Genomic DNA, 22,239 nt, shown 5'->3' with positions numbered 1-22,239 from the left:
CCTTAAGTGAAAGAAGTGGGATTCAAGTCCAGACATGACTGACTATGAAAGGTATGCTCTGAGACATTAACAGGTACTGCTTTTTAAAATTATTTTTATTTAAATAAAAAAAAATCTTTTTTAACATTTATATTTGAGAGAAAGAGACAGAGCATGAGCAGGAGAGGGGCAAGAGAGACGGGGAGACACAGAATCGGAAGCAGGCTCCAGGCTCTGAGCTGTCAGCACAGAGCCTGATGTGGGGCTCAAATTCACGAGTGGTGAGATCATGAACTGAGCCGAAGTTGGATGCCCAATTGACCGAGCCACCCAGGCACCCCTAAATTTTTTTTAACGTTTATTCATATTTGAGAGACAGAGATAGAGTGTGAGTGAGGGAGGAGCAGAGAGAGAGGGAGACAAAGAATCTGAAGCAGGCACCAGGCTCTGAGCTGTCAGCACAAAGCCTGACGTGGGGCCTGAACTCACAAACTATGAGATCATGACCTGAGCCCAAGGCCGATGCTCAACTGATTGAGCCACCCAGGCACCCCAGCGTGTACTGCTTTTTAAAACTGATAAGTTAAGATTAATATTTACCTTTCTTGGAGTGGGAGATACAGGCTTTCAACTATGGAAGAAATAAGTGACGGGAATAAAAGGCACAGCATAGGGAATACCTCCAGTGACAGTGTAATAGTGTCGTATGGTGATACACGGTAGCTCCACTGTGGGGAGCACACCATACGTCTAGAGATGCTAAATCACTATGTTGTACACCTGAAACTATTGTAACATTGTGTGCACTCAAAAAAAATTTTTAAATGTACCTTTCTTATATTTAATAATAAATTTATATTAATTCTACTAAGTTGATTAAGCAACAGTTACGCAATCGTGGTTGTACTAGATGACCTTGAGATTCTAAGACTTCTGCCTGTAAAAATGAAAAAAAACAAAAAATGCTAAACCAAACCAAATAAAAGGCAGCTATGTTAGTTTTACCCCATATGTAAAAATTATTTTAAAAAGCTCTAAATCCTAGGACTATAGATATGGCTAAATAATTTTACCTTTGTTTTACATATGGTTTGCAAGTTTATAACAGTCAAATGTGAATGGCTACTTTCTACTCAGAAACACTTTTCACTACTTTTTGCCAAATTACTTAGATACCAAGGCTGAAAGCAGACATTTAGATTTCTGATCACCTTAACTGTTCTAATTATGTGGGAGTCTTCTCTAAAGCATTAGCCTAGGTATGGTATTGTTAACTATTCTTTTTATATGTTTATCCAAAAGAATTAGTGTGCTATCACCAGGCAATTATTAAAAATGTGCCTTTTTCTTGCCATGTGATGTATTCATTTAACAGAATAGGAGATAAAAGTAATAATATAACAAGTAATAATATAATAAGCATATATCATTAACAAGGAAGATAGCATAACAGAAAGGTAAAATTTATTCTTTGCTTCTATATCACCTTATGATTAAGACATAAAAAATAAAAAATATGCTTTCTTTTAATATTCTGAGAAATCTCCTGCTTGACAGATTATATTTTATCAAAGACCTGGAGGAATTCTTTTTTTAACGTTTATTTATTATTGAGAGACAGAGAGAGACAGAGCACGAGCAGGGGAGGGGCAGAGAGAGAGGGAGATACAGAATCTGAACCAGGCTCCAGGCTCTGAGCTGTCAGCACAGAGCCCGACGCGGGGCTCGAACTCACAAACCGCAAGATCGTGACCTTAGTTGGACGCGTAACCGACTGAGCCACCCAGGCACCCCGACCTGAAGGAATTTTACAACCCAAAGACAGTACTCTGGGATTGCATTTAAATAGCTGCGTAAGGGTTCCCTTGCAAAGTCAGAACCATGCTACAGCCTGAAGGCAAATAAAGCTGGTTATCAAATTATACCAGGGGAGGGCAAACTATGCTTCTGAGCCAAATCTGGCCTGTTGACTGTTTTTGTACAGGCACCCCTGGTTTTTTCATTTTTCTTAAGTTTATTTTTAAGAGAGAGAGAGAGAGAGAGAGAGAGAGAGAGAGAGAGAAACACATGGGGGAAGGGCAGAGAGACAGGGAAAGAGGTAATCCCAAGCAGGATCCAAGCTCAGCATAGAGCCTGGCGGGGAACTCAATCCCATCTCCGTGAGATCATGACCTGAGTCGATATCAAGAGTAGAATGCTTAACAAACTCAGTCACGCAGGCACCCCTGGTTTTTAGATTTTTAAAAGGTTGTAAAAATCACATACCCACAAAGAAGATTAGGTGACAGAACTGTGTGTGACCTGCAAGGCCTAAAATACTATCTGGCTACTTACAGTTAAATTAGTCCAATCCTTGGTTCATATAAATGCTAAGGTCCACCAGACTATGCTGGATGCTTCATGCCTCTGACACAGAGCCACAAACTACGTAACTTCCTTGGACCAGGCAGTTCTGTGACATAATTCTGGCCAGTAATGTTAAAGCAGCAGTTTTTGAGGGTTTCTGGAAAAGTTTTTGCTTTCCTGATAAAAGGAGATAGATGTGGCTGGTGGTCCTATCATAGGCTTTTAAAACCTGACTTGTTCAGCAAAGACAGAAGTCAGACGATGAGTCAGCTGCTGATTACTTTGACAAAATGTCAGGATCAAAGGATGGTTTACAATCATATTAAAACAGCAAGGTCATAAAAGCAGATCTTAGGAAAAAGGCAAGCATGAATAGACAGTAATGGGAGAACTACAGAGCAAGGACTACCAAAGGCAAGGTATTAAGAGTTATAATTAGACAATGACTAGGAGGGACGAAATGGTGGTGAGGCAATTCCACAATGCCAATGAAACAAATGTTAACATTTTAGTTTTAACAATTATCTAATAAAGAAATGCAAAGTAAGATGGCTATAGATCATTTAACTTTTTTTTTGATAGCTGGAGCAGGGGGCGCTGCAAACTTTTTCTGTTGAGAGACAGTACATGTTTTGTTTTTTAAAAACATTTTTTAACAACTATTTATTATTGAGAGACAGAGAGAGACAGAGCACAAGCAGGGGAGGGGCAGACAGGGGCAGGGAGACACAGAATCTGAAGTACGCTCCAGGCTCCGAGCTGTCAGCACTGAGCCCGATGCAGGGCTTGAACTCACGGACTGTGAGATCATGACCTGAGCTGAAGTGGGACGCTTAACCGACTGAGCCACCCAGGCGCCCCTCCCCCAAAAATGATTTGATGAAAATTTGTGAGACCAAATATTATCCCAAATCCTAAACACTCTTTTCCATTAATTAGGTGATAACTTATGTGACCTGTCAACAGTCAGAATATGCCTTAGTCTTCTCATCTATAAAAGAGCGCTTATATCCTCTCTCCTTAATCTAAGCATTGTTCTATTAACAAATACAAAATAATATGTAAAAAGTACTCTGAAAAGAACAAAAATATTAGGTATTATTATCTAAACTATCTGGAAGACTATCCTCTTGCTTCTGAGAAAACAGGGACAATAATGAAGATTAAAGAACTATAGGCTTCAGGGGCTCCTGGATGGCTCAATTAAGTGTCCGACTCCCAATTTCGGTTCAGGTCATGATCTCATGGTTTGTGGGATCAAGCCTCATGTCAGGCTCTGCACTGACAGCTCGGAGCCTGCTTGGGATCCTCTCTCTCCCTTTCTGCCCCTTTCCCGCTCGTGCTCACTCTCTCACTCTCAACATAAATAAATAAACTTAAAACAACAACAACAAAAAGAACTATATGCTTCATCTAAGAACTGGTAAGTGTAAGGTACCCTCAGATGGATCATCTCACTTGCTCCCACTTCCCCCTTCCAGAAAGTCCATCATTCCAAACTCAAAAGATGTGTACTGTTCAACTTACCAGAGCCGCCTTCTGATATTTTATCAGCACCATTGTCACTGGTGCCACTGGGGCGAACTATACTGGAAGAACTTTGATAATTAAGCTCAGGAAGACAATCAGCACTTCCTTTTGCACTCTCGCTCTCTGATACTGTAAAGATTAAAATGAAATCATTAAGATAAAAGCTATGTACTTCATAGAAGGCATAAAGAGAAGAAGCTTTCAGTTCTAAATATTTCTATCTTTAAAAAAAATTTTTTTTTAATATTTATTTATTTTTGAGAGAGACAGAGACAGAGCATGAGTGGGGAAGGAGCAGAGAGAGGGAGACACAGAATCTGAAACAGGTTGCAGGCTCTGAGCTGTCAGCACAGAGCCCGACGTGGGGCTCGAACTCACGAACTGTGAGATCATGACATGAGCCAAAGTCAGACGCCCGACCGACTAAGCCACCCAGGCACCCCCTAAATATTTCTATCTTAAAATAGGTGATTAGAAAATACCAAACACCTCTACATCTATTTGTCAATCACAAGTAAATGATTCCAGTTATTTGAGGCCTCAAGACGTGTATCAAATTACTAAGTACTGGTCATGTGTGAGGTCCACACATTTTGTATTTCTTTTTGGTTGTGAAACACTGCTTTTGATGGAGGTGGGCAAAGGGGAAAAATAGAAGTCACAGACCATTAACAAAGCATTACGTAAAAATATTGTTAAACCTTAGAAAAGAGCCACTGTTTGAAGAAATATATATATTTGTACTACGAGAAGAGAATTTGATTGGAGAGTGTTGTGCCACTGAGACGAGACACTTTACACATAAAGTATTTGTGTGTTGGAACATTAGGTGGTGAAGAGAGCCTGTAATGTGAGGAAAGAGGAGTTATAATGGGAACTTGGAAAATAAAATTAGTACTTTTATACTTGAAGCCACTTGTGTTTTCCGTTAATAGACGTGCACAAATTTATACAATATCAACTTAAATAATACCTACGGGAACTAGAATCACTCCCTTTCTTATCTTTTTCTTCTTGAATTTCTTCAGTAGATATATCCCCTCTTCTAACTTCATCCTTAGATAATGAATTATACCCAAGATCAGACTGGCCACCTAGGAAAAAGAGAAAAAAAAAAGAAACAAAAACCCTCTGCTGTTTATCATAAGCTTCTTTAGTGAGAACAACTGGATTTAGGAGCAACACACTAGTGTTTAGACTTACTGATGAGAAATTTTCTGGATAACTTACAACTGAAAGCATTATTTTGTCAGCCCCCCTCCTCCATCTCTACTAATGCAAGAAAGGGATGATCGCAAAGTAACATTTCTGGCTCCACACTGCAGTCAAAAGAGACTATGTACATTCACACTACTGTCCGGGATCCTAAAGGTACAGACTATCCAGATGTTCTTTAAGCCCATGACCTTTCCAGGTTAAAGTCTAAGTTCCAGCTAAGCAATGGAGAAGAAAAATCTGCAGGGAATTCCTGACAGAACATTCACACGCAGATCACTGAAGCCAAATGTATAAATGATTCTACCCAAAAATCATTTAGGTTTGGGTTTATTTAAATTTATTGATAGGTAATTATTTTTCTGCAAGTTCAATGGAATAATTAGTGAATTGCACTTGAGTACAGATACATGGGAATGAGAAAAAAATGTGTCACTGTTAAGAAAAGCAAACCCTGCACTGATAGAAGAAAATTTCTAATACATTGCTGTTCAAGAAGTCCTCTAATTTTCAGCAAATTGTTTTCACTAGATTAGCATCAAAATACAAGGTTTTAAATCCTACTTCTCCATCTTAGGAGACACGATTTTAAGCAAACCACTCAACCTTTTGGTTTGGATTTCAAGTCTCCAGATTTATAACACACAAAGCAGTTATGACTATATGAGAGAGGCTATATATTGAACGGTTTTATAAACCTATAAAGAACTGTGTAAAGAAACTGTATTAAGTATCACTAGGTATTTACTTTAAAATTATAATTTTGAGGTTTTTTTTTTTCTAATCAAACTTTTGGCTCCATTTCCACAGAAAATACAAATTTAAAAATATGAAGATGATCATGATGGAAATTCATGCTTTTGTTAGATTCTGCAATGCTTTAAAATAAACTTTTCAAAAGCCACACTTAAAAACAAAAGATAGAGGGGCCTCTGGTCGGCTCAGTCAGAAGAAGGTGCGACTCTTGACCTTAGGGTTGTGAGTTCGAGCCCCACGTGGGGTGTAGAAATTACTGAAATACAAATAAAACTAAAAAATAAAATTGATTTCTTCATTTTTAAGAGAGAATGCCTGAAGATGACTACTATAACCCGGATTAATTCATATCGCATGATCAAAATATAAAACCAGCCAAGTAAGAACAACTATGAAAATTACACTGCAACACAATTTGCTTACATTCATTACTCTTAAAAGTAGGCATAAAAGGAGACAGACCAAAATAATGTTACCATATGTAGAGAAAGAAGCCTTCATATTTTGTTATTAATGCTCAGATTTTTAATTTAAAATTTCTGTCTGTTAAGAGGTGGCTCTTACACTATGCACAAAAGTCATGTATCTTTTTTAAATGTACTAATTATTCAACAAATTTCAGTGTGTCAGTTTTAATTCTCAGAGGAAGATTATGTACAAATCTGATATTTTAATGAAATTAATGGCATCTTCAGTGCTAGAAGACTACAAGCTTTATATATATTTGAAAAGTTTTTTATAATGCCTTTTTATTTTACTATAGTAGAAGACTCACAAGAAGCTGGCAAAATAATACAGTCCAGAGAGTTCCTGTGTACTGTTTACCCAGCTTCTCTCAATGATACTATCTGACATGAAATATAATACACTGTTAAAACCAGGAAGTTGATGTTGATATGTACTATTAACTCAGATCAGGGCTATAAAGTTTCTCTTTAAAAAAACCTCTAATAACATTTTCACAATTTACAAGGAAGAATTTATCCTTAAAAAATTACATGATAAAGATATCTGTGTGCTATCCAGAGTTAATTGGATTATCATCGGCTAAATACTTGAATAAACTCTCACACTTTTATTTCTATTCAAATAAAGAATGAATAAAACAGCATGTACTTATTAAACACAGTATCAAACCAAATGCCTATCATATAAAATTAAAAAGTGACAGTTAACTTAAATACATCATTGAAAATTAAAATCTAAAAAAGACGAGCAAATCTAGTTTGTAAAATGTACTGTAATAAATGTATACATAAGCACACACAAACCTGTACTAGATCTATCATCAGTAGCATATACTTTGATTAAACCCGTATTAAAAGGTGCCTGCTCCACAGTTTGTGTCCCATGACCACTATCCATGCTGCCATGACTAATAGCATCCAGGTCACTGCCATCTGCTTAAGAACACAATGTGACAGCATTTTACTACTCAGGGAGATACCAAAAATACACATTAGTTGTTGCTCAAGCTAATAATCCACTAATACTGAACACGAAATGTGCCACATAATTAGCAAAATACAACTATACCAACTATAACTATTGTGAATTATTACTGAACACTAAAGCAAGATCACCAGAGCTTCATAATTTAACAGTTCCAGGAAAAAAGTGAAATTTGGTGTTTTTCAAAGGGGAAAATACTCTAATATTAGAATTTGCTTAATGGCAATAAAAACTAGAAAACATTAAATATTTTGAAACTATGTAAAATTTCTAAAGAAATGTAAAGTGTAACTAGTCGATGAATTTTTTTTTAAAGTAAAACATATACATCCTTTAAGAACCTTTAATTACCTGAGAGAGTTGTTTGTGATAAGTGTGCGTGTTTCTTTAAAGCTCTTTTGAACTGTGCTACTCCTAAAACAACGTTTCTTACTTTTGTCCAAAGAAAATAGCCACTACGACTTCTTGAGGGCCAAGTACTTTCCAGAACAGCCTATGCATTCAACAAAATAAAATAATTAGTAAAATAATATTGATAAGTGAGTGTACATTGGCTTTATAGTTAAGCTAAAGAAGATCTAAACAGATTGTATAACACAAAATAGAATAAAAAATCTTATCTGGTTTACAAAATATACTTTAGTACTCCAAAATTAATGCCAAACAAGGCCTGAATCAATGATTTCTGCCAGTAAATTAAGGTTGTATAATCACAAAAGTTATACTTTTTCTCCACTAAATCAAAGTAATTACCTTATTATAATAACCATAAGTAATGGCATTGGGGTCAATACCAGCTTTCTGCATTTCGAAAAGCACTCGAACTGCAAGCACGGGCTGATCATACTGTCCACAGAGCTGCATGAGAATGCGGTAGCACACCTGAAACACAAAACGCATAGTGTACAGAAACAAAGTACGCATGAACATAAATCCAAAATAAAGTAATGCTTTTTATTTCATTTCTTACAGTTGCTATTGTTTTTCCCGTTTTTAAGTTTTTAAAATAATGCGTTAAAAAACATGTTTAAAATACATTTATTACTTTTTTTAAGTTTATTTATTTATTTTGAGAGACAGAGAAAGAGAGAATCCCAGGTAGGCTCTGCACTGTCAGCACAGAACCTGCTACAGGACTCGGACTCACCAACCGTGAGATCGCGGCCTGAGCTGCAGCTGGATGGTTAACCAACTGAGCCACTCAGGTGCCCCTAAAATGCATTTGAAAAAAACTGTTACCTCATCAGGGGGATCCATCTTCTTTGACTGCATTTTTTTAAGCACATCATACGCTGTTTTCAGGGCCCTGACTTTTGAATGACATACTTTCACATAAGCTGGCAGACAAATAAACCATAGTCCGTAACAGTGACGCAGTAGACACCTAGACCACATCTGGGGAATGGAAGAATACTTCTTGGCAATTTTATGGGCTGATTTAATTTCCTAGAAAAACAATGCAAGGATCTCATTAATAAATATACACATTTAAGTATTCTTATTTATTAACTGAATGCTGAATAAGGGCAGGTCATATGTTTTTATATTTCGCTCACAAAATCTGTCTGTAATTACTATATAGTCAAGCCTCTGCTTGAATGTGTATTATAAGATGTGTAAAATAAAATTCTAAGATAGGAAAATTAGTTAATGTTTTGAAGTCACATTACTATGAATTCAGGATGCCTTGCGGAGCATGATAACCTACTCATATATACGGGGCAGTAAAATATATTAAGAAAGAGTATCACATTAACTTTGTTCTAATACTTGAATATATGAAAAGCGCAAAATTGTCAAAGTACCTGTTTTGTTCTTCTGAACATGGGAGAAGGGCTACTAGGACTACTTGACTTTGAAGGCAATTTGTTCTTTCGTGTTTGTAGAAATCCTTCAGGTCTCTCAAATAAATTGTTTCTAAGAACTGGAAATCCATTATAGCTGTTTTTGAAAAGAAAAAAAAATCTCAAGCACACATAGATGATCATACTGGTTACAATCTAAAAAATATTCTGACCAATATTTCAACTATTTTTCTTCATCAGACAATGATATATACTTAACAAATATTCATGCTAATGTTGCCTTGTAATAGTCAAACACAAACTCAAGTATATATTTTAGAGCTAAAAAAGCAAAATATATTTAAATTTTGTTGAACTTGACATCAAACCCTAAAGTAAATCAAGCAAGCTTTGTAAGTTAGTATTCATGTAGATACACAGCAAACATATCAGATAATATGATGGTAAAAGGTCCACCAAATCAATATGCTTTCAGACAGGACAGTCATTAAAATCACTGCTTTAGATTAAAATATTATTGTTGAACTGTCCCCTTAAAAAGATACAAATAACGTATTAGTGCTCCAGGACAAACATATTATTATGAATTGGTTTATCACGTTAGTTAAGTAGGTTTAGGCCCTCATTTATGAGAAAGAAAATTGAAGAGGTTGGAAAAGAAGAAAAGATTAGAATGAGTGGCTCTATGAGGAGGTGGGCCTAATGTGGGTGCTAGAGCAAAGTATTTTGGGAATTTAAAAGGTAGCAGCAGCTAGGAAAAAGACATGCTTTTGAAAAGAATAGAAGAAGCCCCTGAGCATCACAATGAACCTACTTTAAAATCTTCCTAAGGGCATACAAATAGTTTCAATTAACTGAGAAAACCAGTTATAATAAAAGATAATAAACTATATCTATTATACATTACTATAGGCAAATTCAGTAAAATGAAAAAATATTGATAAATATTGAATGTTAAGTAGGAATAAAATAGCAAAGAAGTTCAGGAAAACTATGCCCCTTAAAAAATTCATTGTATGTACACGTGTGATAATGAGACCATTCTGTGTGTCTTATGGAAACTTGCTTACTACCTTATCATTTTACACAGACAATGTAAGAATATGAGTCACCTCTCACTAAGAGGACCCACTGTACTCATTAAAAACATTTAAGTTGTTTTTCCAATGATTGGTATGATTACACCAGAATTATATTGTTAGTCTCAATTCAAAGAGTGACTTAGACTCTTTAAAAAAGAGACTTTCCAAGCTAAGCAATTTTTTATTAAAGTAAATCTAAAAGTTAAATTTTGAAAAAGTTAAAAGCAAATCATAAAAAAAACAAAACTTTATTAGCGAAACATGTCTCCCCACAAAAGTCTTAGAAGTATAATGTACCAAAGGGATCAAAGAAATGAGATCTTGTTTAGAAAGAAAAAAAAAAAGTGAGAAATTAGGAGAGAGATTTTGAACACCTTTGACAAAAGGCAGAATTTTAAAAAGTGATCTGAGCAACATCATCAATAGACAAAAAGTAAGGGCAGGAGCCAAGCGGCCTATGAATTAACTGACATTCACAAACACCTGTTGCACCACTTTTTTGTCTGTAAAAGGAAGAATTTAATCCGAGTTACAAATAAGGATGTTCTGAAAAATCCTTTTTCAATGAAAATAAACTATGACCTAATGAGTGGTAGATGTGAAATGGCTTTAAAGTAAGAAAATATTATTGGAGAAAGAAATCATTTATTATCTAAAACGAAATATCAGGGGCGCCTGGGTGGGTCAGTCGGTTAAGTGTCCGACTTCGGCTCAGGTCATGATCTCACGGTCTGTGAGTTCGAGCCCCGCGTCAGGCTCTGTGCTGGCAGCTCAGAGCCTGGAGCCTGTTTCAGATTCTGTGTCTCCCTCTCTCTGACCCTCCCCTCCGTTCATGCTCTGTATCGCTCTGTCTCAAAAATAAACAAACATTAAAAAAAAAAAATTAAAAATAAATAAATAAATAAAATGAAATATCAGTTTAGGGGCACCTGGATGGTTCAATCGGTTAAGCGACTGACACTTAATTTCAGCTCAGGTCATGTTCTCACTGTTCCTGAGATTGAGCCCCGAGTTAGGCTCTGCACTGGCAGCTCAGAGCCTGCTTGGGATTCTCTCTCTTTCTCTCTCTCTGTCCCTCCCCAACTCTCTCTCTCTCAAAATAAATAAATAGGGGCACCTGGGTGGCTTAGTCAGTTAAGCTTCCGACTTTGGCTCTGGTCTTGATCTCATGGTTTGTGGGTTGGAGCCCCACGTCAGACTTTGTGCTGACAGCTCAGAGCCTGGAGCCTGCTTTGGATTCTGTGTCTCCCTCTCTCTCTGCCCTGCCCCTGCTCATGCTCTGTCTCTCAAAAATAAATAAACATAAAAAATTTAAAAAAAATTTTTTAAATGTTAAAGAATAAATAAATAGGGGTGCCTGGGTGGCTAGGTCAGTTAAGCATCTGACTTTGGCTCAGTTCATGATCTCACGGTTTGTGGGTTCAAGCTCCTGCATCGGGTGAGTTCGAGCCCGCTTTTGACTCCACATTCTCTCTTCCTCTCACTCTGCCCCTCGTGGGATTCTCTCTCTCCCCCTCACTCACTTGCATGCTCTCTCTCAAAAATATAAATAAATAAATACATACATACATACCATTTATTAGAAGGAAATACCATTCTAAGTAAAAATAAATGCATACTGGAAACCACCCCTAGTAGATAACAAGTGTATGCACATAATATACATCTAGATACATAGATTATAATATATCTAACTCTATCATAACCCTATCTCAGAATTCTCCTCTCTTTTCCACTAGACTTGAAAGCAGTAAACAATGTATCATTCAAGTCTATGTCCCAAGCACTCAGCACAGTGTCTGAACAAACTTCCTGAATTAACAACGATCAATTCCCAATAGTTCTGAATTTCCACAGCTTAAAAGAAAAACTCACAAAAAAATTAATAGCCTAAAAAATTATATCGTCAAAATCAAGGCCACAAATATTGACTCTATATCAATTTTTGTAAACAGATTACATTAATCAATATGTGTGTGGGGAAGGGGATGAAAGGGAGGAAATCAGCTTTAGTGAGAAACAAAAATCAAAATCTGTAATAAAAGTGCTGCATTTTGGTGGGGTGAGTCCTAACTGAATTTAGCCAACATTTATGAGAACAGATACTTATGTAGATATATAGAGCTTCCCAAGTCTAGATTATGCAAAATTATACTTCTTTTCTTTTTATACCTCAAAACTTAATAATGGATGTGGGATAAGCTTGCTTACCACCTAAAAATTAGGAATCTGTAAAGTTTGGATTTTTGAAAATACCACAGTCCTTAGAAAGCTACGTCACAGATGATGGATTGCTTCTCTCTTTCAATCTCAAACATTCTGCCTCTTGAATACCTGTACTGTAAAGGGGGTTCTTCACCATTGGGTAGATGGGGGATCTCAGGTGGTGTTACAAAAACAGTATGTTCACTTTTGAAAGATTCATCCAGTTCTATAAGTCGCATTTCACCACTCTTGTCCATATCCACCTGAAAAAGTTTAAAAAACATACATTAAAATAATACATTAGTTAGCCAAGAGTTTGTCTATGGGGAATGGTTAAATAAACCATTTACATAACTGGATACTAAAGAGCTGTTAAGAAGAAAAAAAAAAAGCAAGTTGTCTATGCACCACTAAACAAGACTTCCAAGATAATTAAATAATAAGGTGTAGAACATTGTATATAGTGTACTGTCTTTTGAGTAAGAGAGAAAACTAAAAACACATATTCATATTTTTGTTTGTATTCACATAAGGAAATATTAAAGAATATTATGAAAAGCAATTACCTGTATGGGGAAGGGGAGATGAACAGAATGGACAAGGATGGGATAGGACCCACATTTCCCAATGTGTACCTTTTTATATTATTTTGCATTCTGAATCATGAGAATGTACTCAAGAAGTAATATTTTTAAAAATCCACAAATACATGTGTGTATTTGTTGAAAATAGTGGGATCTTTGTTTAATTTATACTCAATATAACATATTTCCCTAAGTTCTTCCAGTTTAGGTGGAAGCATAAGGGAGTTAAAATTCCAGTCATATCAGTATTAAAAGTACTGTAGTAGTATAATTTCCCCTAGATACTCTATGGCAAGGTAATAGTAAAAAAACTGAAAACAGAGTCCAAATTGCCCAAAAGGAGCTCATAAACAAAAGAGCACACATCAACATCAATTGGAAAAAAAACAAACAAGAAAACCAAGATGTCATACATATCACAAAAATAACCCACAGCACTTTATTAGGATGGAGAGAATATCATGTATCACTTGGAAATAAACGGGAGGACAAGAATTATTAACAAGTCAAATCTTTATTTATTTTTTTTTTAAATTTTAAGGTTTATTTATTTTTGAGAGAAAGACACATAGTGTGAGCGGGGGGAGGGACAGACAGTGAGGGAGACAGAATCTGAAGCAGGCTCCAGGCTCCAAAATGTCAGCACAGAGCTTGATGCAGGGCTCGAACTCATGAACAGCAAGATCATGACCTGAGCCAAAGTCAGACACTTAACCGACTGAGCCATCCAGGTGCTCCAACAAGTCAAATCTTTAAGATAAGGATTCAGGGCACAATTACCAAAAAAGGACAGGGATAGCTTTTAAATTTTTCTAACTCTTATAAAAAAGTTAAGCATTCAGAGTGTCCTTACATTAAGTGTTGGTTATAATTTCATAGTATTACATGCTGTAATCTCCAAGATTAAAGAATGTTTTTGGGGCGCCTGGGTGGCTCAGTCGGTTGAGCGCCCTTGAGCGTCCGACTTCGGCTCAGGTCACGATCTCGCGGTCCGTGAGTTCGAGCCCCGTGTCGGGCTCTCTGCTGACAGCTCAGAGCCTGGAGCCTGCTTCAGATTCTGTGTCTCCCTCTCTCTCTGCCCCTCCCCCCTTCATGCTGTGTCTCTCTCCGTCTCAAAAATAAATAAACGTTTAAAAAGAAAATTAAAAAAAAAAAAAGAATGTTTTTAATGGTATATCCGTAAAGTGAACTAAATAACAATAAAGATGGTGTAGCATAATGACATGAAAAAATGTTCACAAAATAATGACAGTTGAAAAAAAAAAGCATACTATATATATAGTATGATTCTAATTTTTTGGAGTGAATATATATGCCATATATAATACATATTTCTGTATATATGTGCACATATATACTTTTGTTCGTTTCTCTCTCTCATACACACTCTTTATCAAATGTTACCTCTGAGTAATGGTATTACTGCAATTACTTTTCTTCTTTATATTGTTCTCTTTCAGCTAAAAAATAATAAATATGTATTACTTAAAAAAATTTTTTTTAATGTTTATTTATTTTTGAGAGAGAGACAGAGAGAGCATGAGCAGGGGAGGGGCAGAGAGAGAGGGAGACACAGAATCTGAAGCAGGCTCCAGACGCCGAGCTGTCAGTACAGAGCCTGACGTGGGGCTTGAACTCACGAACCACGAGATCATGACCTGAGCTGAAATTGGACATTTAACTGACTGAGCCACCCAGGAGCTCCTAAATATGTATTACTTTTATTGGTTTTTCAAATATTACAAAAGTAATAAATGCTCAGAATAAAAACTTAAAGTAGAATACGTTGGAAGTCCTGCTTCAGATTCTGTGTCTCCCTCTCTCTCTAGCCCTACCCCTCTCACACTCTGTCTCTCAAAAAATAAATAAACATTAAAAAAAAAAAGTGTCAGTGGAGGGAGGGGCAGGGAGAGAGGGAGACACAGAATCTGAAGCAGGCTCCTGATGTGGGGCTTGAACTCACAAACCGTGAGATAATGACCTGAGGCGAAGTTGGATACTTAACCAACTGAGCCACCCAGGCACCCCTAAAAAAAATTAAAAAAAAAAAAAAAAAAAGAATACGTTGGAAGTTACCTATGTTTTCAAAAAACAGGCAAATGAATAAACTATGATAAATGGGTGGAAAATACAATCACTAAAAATTAAAATAGTAAAGATCACATAGACTTCTGGTTAAGACAAATTAAACACAACAATTTACCTTCAATCCCTCTTGAAATCTCACCAAAATGAGAAGTAAGGGATTGAAAAAAAAAAAACCAACGAGGACAAAATGAACTGGAGAGAGGACAGTAGCGCAGCTGGAGTTCAGAACATTTCAGAAGCTGCAAAGTAGACTGATGTGACCCGTGAAAGCTGAAAGCCACATCTCTGGCACTGGGGAGGGGAAAAAGGAGAGAGCCAAAAAAGCAAGCCATTTGCTCTGTAGAGTCCCAGAAAGGTCGGGAATTAAAAGTGCTTGATGACCCGGAAGATTGGAGTACACATGGGGCGGAAGCAGAAGAATTAGTTAAAAGCCTACATTCAAGGACTCCCAGATCCCTGACTCAGCCCAGTGCAGTTAGGCTACTACCTCTCCCCACTATGGCCCGAGATGAGGTTGAGTCTTTTTACGTGAACCAGAGGGACTCTAGACTTGAAGATATCAGGCAGAGCTGTGGGAGATGAAGGAGGTTAATAAAACAGGTGAAGTGAGTAAAAGCCTACATGTTACAACAAGGGAAAACCTCAGTTACCTTCCCCACTGAGCTGGGAGAATACTGGCAGTCAGGCTGACAGTCCTCAGGCTAAAGACTGTAGATACCTCTCGGGGAAACTAAAATAGCCTAAAAGAAAAGAATTACAGACACTGCTCAAACAGGGCAGTGAATGAATGAATAGCTGAGTTCCTCTATGATCATCAATCTCATACCTAAGGAAGCTCCAAGTTTGAGCTTCCCAGAAAAGCTCCAATGAGTTCTTTGTTCCTCATTGAAATACCAACCAAAGATCACAAGAGGAAAGCCAATCACTTGGAGGACAAAACAAGCAAATATTAAAAGTAACATCTGAGTAAAAAATAGACACAGTGCAGGAGGAAAAAAACCCTTCAAAACAACTAAAACAAATAAGTCTACATCCATGATAAGAAGATGCTATGAAGAAGAGACGTAACAAAAATTACAAATATGATAGCAGAAATAAAAAGTATATTATAAAGGATGAAAGATAAACTTTAGGAAATCTCCCAGAAAGTGGAGATGAAAACAGAGAGACAGAAAATGGGATGAAAAAATATAAGAAAATTAAGAGGATCAGGACAGGAAGGCCAACATCTAAACAATACATACTTCAGAAAAGGGAACCAAAGAAATGGAGGAATGAAAGGGGATGCAGGAAAACTGTCCAGAATCTGAAGAAAATGGGTCCACAGAGTAAGTATAAGGGACTGCATGTGTTCAACTCAGTGAAGAAAAGCCATCTACCAGGCATATCCTTGTGCAACTTTAGTAGAGTATCAAGGATCTTAAATGCTTTCAGAGAGAAAAAGAGATCAGGTATAAAAGGTCAGAAATGAACATGGCATTAGACCAGACGTTATTCTCAACAGTAACAATCAAAGCTAGAAGACTTCAAAATTTTACTTCCAACCAAATTAGCAATCAAATCTTAGGGGAGAATAAAGAAATTTACAGACAAGTAGGGCATCAAAAAATGTGTATCTCCCACATACTCTCTCTCACTAAGCTACCAGAATTTGTGCTCCACCATTAAAAGGAAATATGCCAAGAAAGAAGTTATTGAAGCCAGAAAGCAGGGGTACCAACTCCGAAGAGAAATCAATATAAGTCCCAAGATGATGGTGAAGGAAAATCCCAGGATGACAGACTAGAAAGCAATCAGTTCAGATTGGAATACACATGGAAATTTCCAGTAAAAAAAAAATTACCGATATAGTGGAAAAATTGAGGTTAGATTTTTCACTTTTGTGAGTTTGGAAGAGTTTGGAGATGAATTAATAGTAGACATAAAACAAAAAATATAGCATTAACTTCAGAGAAAACAAAATCCATGCATGAAAGTAAATCTAATTACAATATATTACAAATTATACATATGTGGTCTAGCTGGGATTACATACAAAGTGACAGTAATATTAACACTGAACACCAGGACGCCTGGGTGGCTCAGTCAATTAAGGTCCAACTTCAGCTCAGGTCATGATCTCACCGTTCATGGGTTCGAGCCCCATGTCAGGCTCTGTGCTCATGCCTTGGAGCCTGGAGCCTGCTTCGGATTCTGTGTCTCCCTCTCTCTCTCTCTCTCTCTCTCTCTCTCTGCCCCTCCCCCGCTCACCCTCTGTCTCTCTTTCTCTCTCTCTCAAAAACAAATAAACATTAAAACAAACAAACAAAAAACCACAAACACTGAACACCTCTTGACCAAAATTCATTATAATGACAGTGGGAGAATTCAGGTGGTATGGTAGATAAGACATTAATGTACAATACATAAAATAATAAACAACAATAAAATCACATTACTTGGAAATCTTAAGGTAAATGAAGAAATTGCTGAAAGAGAAAAGTGGTTGCCTTTGGGGAGTAGAAACTAGGGGCAGGAAGGAATGGGCCTGAAGCTTGGACAATTATCTGACTTTTTAAACTGTTATGTTTTGCTGTGTTAAAAATGAAAATCTCCTTTTATGAGATTTGGCAGTGATATTAAAAATGCTTATAATGGGGCGCCTGGGTGGCGCAGTCGGTTAAGCGTCCGACTTCAGCCAGGTCACGATCTCGCGGTCCGTGGGTTCGAGCCCTGCATCAGGCTCTGGGCGGATGGCTCAGAGCCTGGAGCCTGTTTCCGATTCTGTGTCTCCCTCTCTCTCTGCCCCTCCCCCGTTCATGCTCTGTCTCTCTCTGTCCCAAAAATAAACGTTGAAAAAAAAATTTAAAAAAAAAATGCTTATAAGGGGGCGCCTGGGTGGCTCAGTCGGTTGAGCATCTGACTTTGGCTCAGGTCATGATCTCACAGTCTGTGAGTTCGAGGCCTGCGTCAGGCTCTGCTGACAGCTCAGAGCCTGGAGACTGCTTCAGATTCTGTGTCTCCCTCTCTCTCTGACCCTCCCCCGTTCATGTTCTGTCTCTCTCTGTCTCAAAAATAAATAAACATTAAAAAAAAATTTTTTTTAAATGCTTATAAGATCTGGTTATGTAAAAAAATTAGGAAAGTATGTATGATAATTATGTAAAAAACACTGAAAGTAAATGTGAAATGGTATTAGGGTACCAGGCTTTCCAGAGTTTTTTCTCACTTTTATTTCCCACACTTTCTTCGATCATTTAATAAAAGTGTTAAAAATTAAACTTTTAATAAAATCATAGAGCACCTGAGCCCTTATTAGCAAACTAACAATATTTTTAAAACATTAGGAATATGTCAATTATAACTCAAAATCATAGGTATGCCTAAGTAGGATACGGTGTCCATGGGCAACCCAAGAACAAATGAGAAGCTCTACCCACAAATATTTTATGCAGATGATATGTGGTTAATCTAATTACAAGGGCACCAATGATAATGAAAAAGAAGAGATGGACCAGAATGAAAAGGTTAAAACAAATACCTAAGGTCACTGGAAAGAAAGCTGGCAACCACTCCTGTCTCCATGATGGAACATTACAAGAGAACTGCTTGTTTATGGACATCATATGTTTTTATTTTATTATTATTTTTAAAATAATTTTTAAATGTTTATTTTTGAGAGAGGGAGAGGGAGGAAGGGACGGAGGGAGGGAGGGAGAGGGGCAGAGAGAGAGAGAGAAGGAGACACAGAATCCGAAGCAGGCTCTAGGCTCTGAGCTATCACCACAGAGCCTGACGTGGGGCTTGAACTCATGAACTGTGAGATCATGACCTGAGCTGAAGTCAGACGCTTAACTGATTGAGCCACCCAGGTCCCCCCATGGACACAATATGTTTTTAAATTTTTATTTATTTATTTTTTAACAGCTTCTTCTTCTCCAGACCTGTGCCTACTTCCTACTCTCCAGCCATTTTGTTCACAAAGAAAAAACCTGTTTATGAGCACAACTGCTCTAATTCTCAGTATCATAAAGTCCATTAAAATATTAAAATTTTGCACCACAGATTCAGTACCTTGGGAAATGATATTTCTCTTAACTTGTATACCAATAAAATCTCATTTTAACATTATAAAAATAGCCATGCTATACGTCCTACATGCATCAGTTGGCCATTTCTGTCTTTTGGAAAGCACAGTGATGTCTGCCCATTAGGAGAAAAAGAAATCCAACACCCATGGCAGGATAAAACTAAAAGAATTTTCATATTCTCTTCAAATTTTTTTTCCACATTAATATGCTCAGAAAACACTGCAGACAGATGCTTGGGAGACTAAGAAAAATCTTACCAGACTATCTGTTACACAAAACTGCCCTTAGTGGGGCACTTGGGTAGCTCAGTTCATTGAGCATCCAACTTTGGCTCAATTCATGTTCTCACGGTTTCTGAGTTCCAGCCCTGCATTGGGCTCGCTGCTGTAGGCAGTGATCCTCTGTCCCTGTCGCTCTCTGCCCCTCCCCCATGCATGCTCTCTCAAACAAACAAACAAACAGACAGACAAAAATATGGCCAACTAATCTTTGACAAAGCAGGAAAGAATATCCAATAGAATAAAGACAGTCTCTTCAGCAAGTGGTACTGGGAAAACTGGACAGCGACATGCAGAAGAATGAACCTGGACCACTTTCTTACACCATACACAAAAATAAACTCAGAAGGGATGAAAGACCTAAACATAAGACAGAAAGCCATCAAAATCCTCCAGGAGAAAGCAGGCAAAAACCTCTTTGATCTCGGCCGCAGAAACTTCTTACTCAACATGTCTCCAGAGGCAAGGGAAACAAAAGAAAAATGAACTACTGGGACCTCATCAAAATAACAAGCTTCTGCATAGCGAAGGAAACAATCAGCAAAACTAAAAGGCAACCCATGGAATGGCAGAAGATAGTTGCAAACAACATATCAGATAAGGGGTTAGTATCCAAAATCTATAAAGAACTTATCAAACTCAACACCTAAAAAACAAATAATCCAGTGAAGAAATGGGCAAAAGACATGAACAGACACTTCTCCAGGGAAGACATCCACATGGCCAACCGGCACATGAAAAAATGCTCAACATCACTCATCATCAGGGAAATGCAAATCAAAACCACAAGGAGATACCGCCTCACACCTGTCAGAATGGCTAACATGAACAACTCAGGCAACAACAGATGTTGGCCAGGATGCAGAGAGAGAGGATCTCTTTTGCATTATTGGTGGGAATGCAAGCTGGTGCAGCCACTCTGGAAAACAGTGTGGAGGTTCCTCAAAAAACTAAAAATAGAACTACCCTATGACCCAGCAATTGCATTACTAGGCATTTATCCACGGGATACAGGTGTGCTGTTTCGAAGGAACACACCCCCCCAAAGTTTATAGCAGCACTATCAACAATAGCCAAAGTATGGAAAGAGCCCAAATGTCCATTGATGGATGAATGGATAAAGAAGATGTGGTACATATATACAATGGAATACCATTCAGCAATCAAAAAGAATGAAATCTTACCATTTGCAACTATGTGGACGGAACTAGAGGGTGGATGGAACTACGTGGATGGAACTAAGCGAAATTAGTCAGAGAAAGACAAATATCATATGACTTCACTCATGTGAGGACTTTAAGAGACAAAACAGATGAACATAAGGGAAGGGAAGCAAAAATAATACAAAAACAGGGAGGGGGACAAAACATAAGAGACTCTTAACTATGGAGAACAAACAGTGTTACTGGAAGGGTTGCGGGAGGGGGGATGGGCTAAATGGGTAAGGGGCATTAAGGAATCTACTCCTGAAATCATTGTTGCACTATATGCTAATTTGGATGTAAATTAAAAAAGTAAAATACAATAAAACATTAAAAAAAACCCAAACTGCCTTTAATTAAGCACAATCCTATAGGAACTGATTGTAAGAATTCAAAACACAATCATATGAAGAACACATGGTTCCTAAATTAGTCATAAACGAAACTCATACAATTCTCACACACTGTTTTTCTTATTCCTATTCAGCATTACCCACTCTAGCTTTTTAAAGTTGGGCAAATGTGGGGCGCCTGGGTGGCTCAGTCGGTTGAGCCCACTTCGGCTCAGGTCATGATCTCAAAGTTCATGAATTCGAGCCTTGTGTTGGGCTCTGTGCTGACAGCTCAGGGCCCAGAGTCTGCTTTGGATTCTGTGTGTGTCTCTCTCTCTGTCCCTCCCCTGCTTGTGTTCTGTTTCTGTCTCTCAAAACTGAATAAATGTTAAAAAAAAAAAAAAACTTAAAAAAAAGTTGGGGAAATGTTTTCTGTTTGAATATGCTAAGATCAAAAGATATGTCTAATTCCTGTTCACTCTTAGTCACAGATTGACTTAGGTAGTCTCTCTCTCTCTCTGTATATATATATAATTAATAATATAACATTAATATATTATATATAACATAACATTATTATATAAATATAACAAAAACATTTTATATATAATATATATTTGATATAAAATATTTATATATAAATATATAAAAGTAAATATTATTTTCCATAGCTAAATTGCCAAAAGTAAGAGGACCTGTTCATTTAAAATATTAAGTTAAAAGGGGCACCTGGGTGGCTCAGTCAGTTAAGCATCTCTTGATTTCAGCTCAGGTCATGATCCTCAGTTTGTGAGATCAAGTCCTGCTTGGGATCCTTGCTCTCGCTCGCTCTCTCTCTCTCTCTCTCTCCCCCTGTCACTCTCTGCCCCCCTCCCATGCACACACTGGCACGCTTTTTCTCTATCAAAATTAATAAATACATTTTGAAAAAAAAAAAAGTCACCCAACTAAGAACCCCAACAAAAATGATTATTTTTTTAAGTTATTATTGATATTCAGGGGCGCCTGGGTGGCTCAGTCAGTTGGGCATCCAACCGTTGATTTTGGCTAAGGTCATGATCTCTCGGTTTGTGGATTTGAGCTCCACATCAGGTTCTCCCCACTGAGTGTGTAGCCTGCTTAGGATTCTCTCTCTCTCTCTCTCTCTCTCTGTCCCTCTCCTGTTAGCACACACGCTCTCTCTCTTTCAAAATAAACAAACATTATAAAAATCTCAGGTATTACTGATATTCAGAAAACATTTGCAGACTAAAGGCAAGTACTAACTTGCTGTGCTGAGTATACTTAAATTGTGGTACTAAAATATGAAAGGTAG

At 37.2% G+C, this 22,239-nt stretch overlaps 1 protein-coding gene across 3 annotated transcripts in view; it reads right to left on the bottom strand.

Annotated features, from left to right (window-relative positions):
• DENND4A (DENN domain containing 4A) overlaps positions 1 to 22,239 on the bottom strand; it is a 133,080-nt gene that overhangs the window by 32,562 nt on the left and 78,279 nt on the right. For 2 of the 3 annotated variants that reach the window (XM_027067557.2, XM_053223859.1), the window contains 8 exons: positions 12,500 to 12,633; positions 9,084 to 9,219; positions 8,518 to 8,724; positions 8,032 to 8,160; positions 7,630 to 7,771; positions 7,098 to 7,226; positions 4,833 to 4,949; positions 3,853 to 3,984 (listed from right to left, as the gene is read on the bottom strand). In XM_027067557.2, the coding sequence (XP_026923358.1) occupies positions 3,853 to 3,984; positions 4,833 to 4,949; positions 7,098 to 7,226; positions 7,630 to 7,771; positions 8,032 to 8,160; positions 8,518 to 8,724; positions 9,084 to 9,219; positions 12,500 to 12,633 (1,126 nt within the window). Of the gene's footprint in view, positions 1 to 3,852; positions 3,985 to 4,832; positions 4,950 to 7,097; positions 7,230 to 7,629; positions 7,772 to 8,031; positions 8,161 to 8,517; positions 8,725 to 9,083; positions 9,220 to 12,499; positions 12,634 to 22,239 lie in introns of all 3 variants that reach the window. The other variant, XM_027067554.2, reaches the window with a different exon arrangement.

The sequence above is a fragment of the Acinonyx jubatus genome, chromosome B3 (assembly GCF_027475565.1).
Source record: "Acinonyx jubatus isolate Ajub_Pintada_27869175 chromosome B3, VMU_Ajub_asm_v1.0, whole genome shotgun sequence".
NCBI classification, from domain to species: domain Eukaryota; kingdom Metazoa; phylum Chordata; class Mammalia; order Carnivora; family Felidae; genus Acinonyx; species Acinonyx jubatus.
This window is presented reverse-complemented; position numbering and strand designations above follow the sequence as displayed.